General features: G+C 35.4%; 1 protein-coding gene across 1 annotated transcript in view; it reads right to left on the reverse strand.

The window, feature by feature from the left end:
- The window catches only part of LOC108360674 (FERM domain-containing protein 8-like), a 38008-nt gene extending 34200 nt beyond the window's left edge, over positions 1–3808 (reverse strand). Inside the window, exons 1-4 of the mRNA XM_017613066.1 lie at positions 3468–3808; positions 2949–3110; positions 2703–2891; positions 2520–2649 (exon numbers count right to left, since the gene is read on the reverse strand). Coding sequence (XP_017468555.1) covers positions 2520–2649; positions 2703–2891; positions 2949–3110; positions 3468–3790 — 804 coding nt within the window. The 5' untranslated portion in view covers positions 3791–3808. The remainder of the gene's footprint in view (positions 1–2519; positions 2650–2702; positions 2892–2948; positions 3111–3467) is intronic.
- Positions 3809–4028: the final 220 nt, after the last annotated feature.

Consider the following 4028-nt stretch of genomic DNA (forward strand, 5'->3'; position numbering starts at 1 on the left):
TTCAGTAGTTACTAAAATATCGCAGTTTTCGTTTTTCTGAAAATTACCTTTATATGGGAGGTAGGCGTGGTTATTGTCCGATTTTACCCATTTTTCAATACCACACGAGTTACCGTGTGCACAGACGGACGGACAGATGGACAGACAGTCGCCGCTTAATCGATTTCTCTTTTCATTCTGATCATTTATGTATACATTTGTCTATATCTATCTCGATTCGTTTTGCCTGTTACAAACAACCGTTATGTGAACAAAGTTATAATACCCTTGTGCGCTCGGGTATAAAACAAGTTTGAAATGGAGCAAGTGTGCGGATATTTGCGGTGGTTGGAAAAACGAAAGCAGTGATGTCTAGGATGAAGCAAGAGTCAGAAAACGCTACGAGAAGTCACTGTATGATCTCGGTATTCCCTGGCGACTTGAAAAATGCCGCCACTAGATATAAAACCCGTATTGGATGACGCTGCGAAGATAACAGAGGCCTGCGAAATTAAAATAAACTTCTGGTTTTTTCTAGCACGTCGTGATTTTTTTCTTGGTGACATGTATATTTTAGAATTTCTAGGAATTTGCATGAAAACCCCATAAATAAACAAAGTTATCAGAAAGCCGTATGTAACTTCTAAGTTAATGCTAAGAAAATTGATAACAGCCGGTTTCACTAGCAATTTCCATATAACATTCAAAAAATTCAAATCATTTACCACTTAAATTGCTTGGAAGGTTTAGAAAAAACCATTGTCGAATATTTTCCCAACATTGACTTTGAGGATGTCTACAGCCGGATAACAAACCCGTGTTCCATGTGACCCGAAAAGTAAACCTACTGGGATGACAAATTAAGCTTTTGAAAACCTTCTGGATATCAGTTACGACAGCACTTTGAATATTAAATTCTACGAAGGGAACCAAGAGAGTTCTGGATGCAAGTGTATGAAGAAAATACTACTGATGGCAAGATTTCATTACAAAATACTAGTGACTTTTAGGCCCTTATTATGGGTTCCATTCGATTTTCGATCTTCGCTGGTTATCGAAGATCGAACATCGATATTGAAATTATGAGCTCTGCAACCGTGTCGAAATTTTCGTTGAGTATCGAATTATCTGTCGAACAGAATTTTGATTTCGACGGTGTAGCGAAGTGTTAGAAAATTGTGAAAAATGTATGATTTTGTATTTAGTTTTCACTGGCGGCTAGACACTAATTTTAAACAATTTTTATTAATTTCATGCAGTTCTAACGTCGTCAATATTAAACACAAGCTCGAAAAACTGGCTTTACTTGTGAAAGAAAATCCCAACACTCAGTTGGCACGATCTCTGAGAACAAAATTTTAAGCTGTTGATATTTTAAATAGATTTAGCTCACAAACGCCTCTTTAGATAGTCGGAAGTTTTTAATAAATCTGTAGACAATTTTCTTAAATATTTTATATTTTTTATGTCAAAATATATTCGAAAGACTACATTTAAACACTCTTAAACATTTTCTACTCCTGGTCTGTTTACCAAGCTCTCACCTTCTGACGAATCGTTGAACCAGAACTCCGTTGTACTAATTTTTTCCACGTTTTTATAAACTCGATTTCCTTTTTTTTCATTTTAATTTGCACAAATTTACATATTTATGTATAAGCACACTATTTAGTTTGCTCGGTTTGTAAACAAAACTTCTCAGCGGTGGAAAATATACTATTGTAAACAACCTAACCGAGCGAAATTCACAATAACGCTATTCTTCATCGAATGAGCGTCATAATACTATATGAAAATTCGTTCGATCAGCACTTTCGACCACAGTCGAATGCAACTCATAATAGGGGTCTTACTTTTCATTTCTATGTGAGACTGCATTTTCAACAAATGCTTACATAAACAAGTAATTTTTAAGCAAAAAAAAATGCACAAAACAAAACCGATTACAATTCCCATCTAAGAATTTAAGATTATCCAAAAGAAATTAAAATTATGTATTCATGATCCAATGATCGGATTTAAACCAAATTAGACAACCTGTCAGGTAACACCTTTCCTTAAAAAAAAAATTATAGTAATCGGTTACCGTGGTCCAAAGTTATGCGGTAACATACATAGAAAAAATATTTATTTCGACGAATTGATAACCTTCTTCTTTTTGTGAAGTCGGTTAAAAACAAATACTCCAGCAAGCTTTCAGCGTCAAACGATTTCAGGGTAAAATTGTCAAAGCTCCCAATAGACTTAAAGAAAATAATGAAATCATTAAAAACCGTTTCAGTCCTCACATTAAAGCTAAAGGAGTATAAAGTTGCGTTGTGTTTTCTTGTTTTCTTGTGCTCTAGCCAAACGAAACGTGTCCTGTTTTATTCAGCTTCTGACCTGACTACCCTGACTCCACAACGCCCATAGCCTATTGCACACCTTTAATTTCGCCTCTAATCCACTACTTATATTGTGGTGTTCGGAGCAATATATGTATGTAGCAGCATTTTCTTTGCTATGATGCAGGCTAAAATTTTGCTATTTTCTTTACTTACCCATTCTACAGGATCGATAATAAAAAGCCCACGCTCATTGACTGCTGTAAGTACTTCAACATCCTTATGGCTTACCAAACTCATAAGACCGCGAACAGGCTGCTCTACTTGGCCATAAAAGAATGCCGCTCTACAGAACACATTTATATGTACATTATATTATAATGATTTTAAAATATTTACCCATAAAACGGAAGTGCCCAACAAAATTCTAAATATTTGCGTATGAGTTTTTTCGTCGTCGCTGTCTGAGGAACGCGTTTGAATTGTTCAAGCAATTTAACTTCAGCTGAGTTTTTTCGACTAACGGGCAGCCATGACCAATTCGTACTTTTTGCAACATGATGTGGTAGGAATCTTAATTGGTTTTCCCTAAAATTACCTTTATTATTAAACAATTTAAATAACTGTAATTTGAAATAACTCTACCTTAAAAAACTAACAGTGTGCGTATGTGGGTTATACGGACCTAACTCGATTCGTGCTTGTATGCCACCAAGCATTAAAGCATGAACTGGCTCCATAACGTATCGGCCAGATAACACGTTATATTTGGCTTCTTCATACAATAACTCTAAAATGCGGTGATCCCTGGGAAGAATTTATATACTCTTGAATGCTATACTATATATCTGTGTTCGTATGTAATAGTAGCTTATGTCGAAAAGCTGGCTTTAGTATAATGCAGCATTCGCAGTATACGATTGCGAATGACTCAATGGCACCAAGCCGTTGAAGAACTTTTGGCAAATTAACGCGCAAGAAATAGATCCGATACTAGCAAGTCAATATTCTTATTAAGTCTCGTCAAAAAATTCTTTGTCATTTAAAGATTAAAGGGAATGCCGCATTATACTAAAGCCAGCTTCCCGACATAAGCTACTATTCCATACGAACACAGATATGTACATATGCATGTAATTAGATTTTAAAAACATAAATACATACTTGATTTTTTCCTCATCACGTTTTGAAAAAAAAACGTTTCGTTTAAGCATAATCATAGGTTCGTCAAACTTTTTTTCGATTGGATTACCATGGCTAAATTTATCCAGTAGAGACTGCCATGTTATTCTTACCAGATAAGGCCGATGATGAGATTTTAACTGAATATCCAAAAGTCCGCTAGTTAGCCATAATCCAAATATACTTTGGGCTAGTAATTTGTTCGCAATTCCCAACTCTTCACATCCCAAGGCAGCGGCAAGCATTACTTGTGCGGGGCAATGAGCAGTCCCTTCAATCTCCATATGGACAGCAATTCTAGTCATTAAATAAACGCACGTTGGTATCACCTGAAATAATAAAACTTGCAGGGTAATTCGCTCTTTTGTGTACTCGTTTATAGTGTGCAAATGTAACTGAATGAGCGTTTAATTTGTTGTTGATAATGGTACAATAAAAACAATTGAAACAACAATCACATGCCCATCCAGTTACACTTACAAAAGAAACACCGAATGTACAAGAGAATGAATGTCTATAGCATTTTTACCCCTTAATATTTAT

Source organism: Rhagoletis zephyria, unplaced genomic scaffold (genome assembly GCF_001687245.7).
Source record: "Rhagoletis zephyria isolate East Lansing unplaced genomic scaffold, Rhagoletis_zephyria_1.1 Rzeph_scaffold_00605, whole genome shotgun sequence".
Lineage (NCBI taxonomy): Eukaryota > Metazoa > Arthropoda > Insecta > Diptera > Tephritidae > Rhagoletis > Rhagoletis zephyria.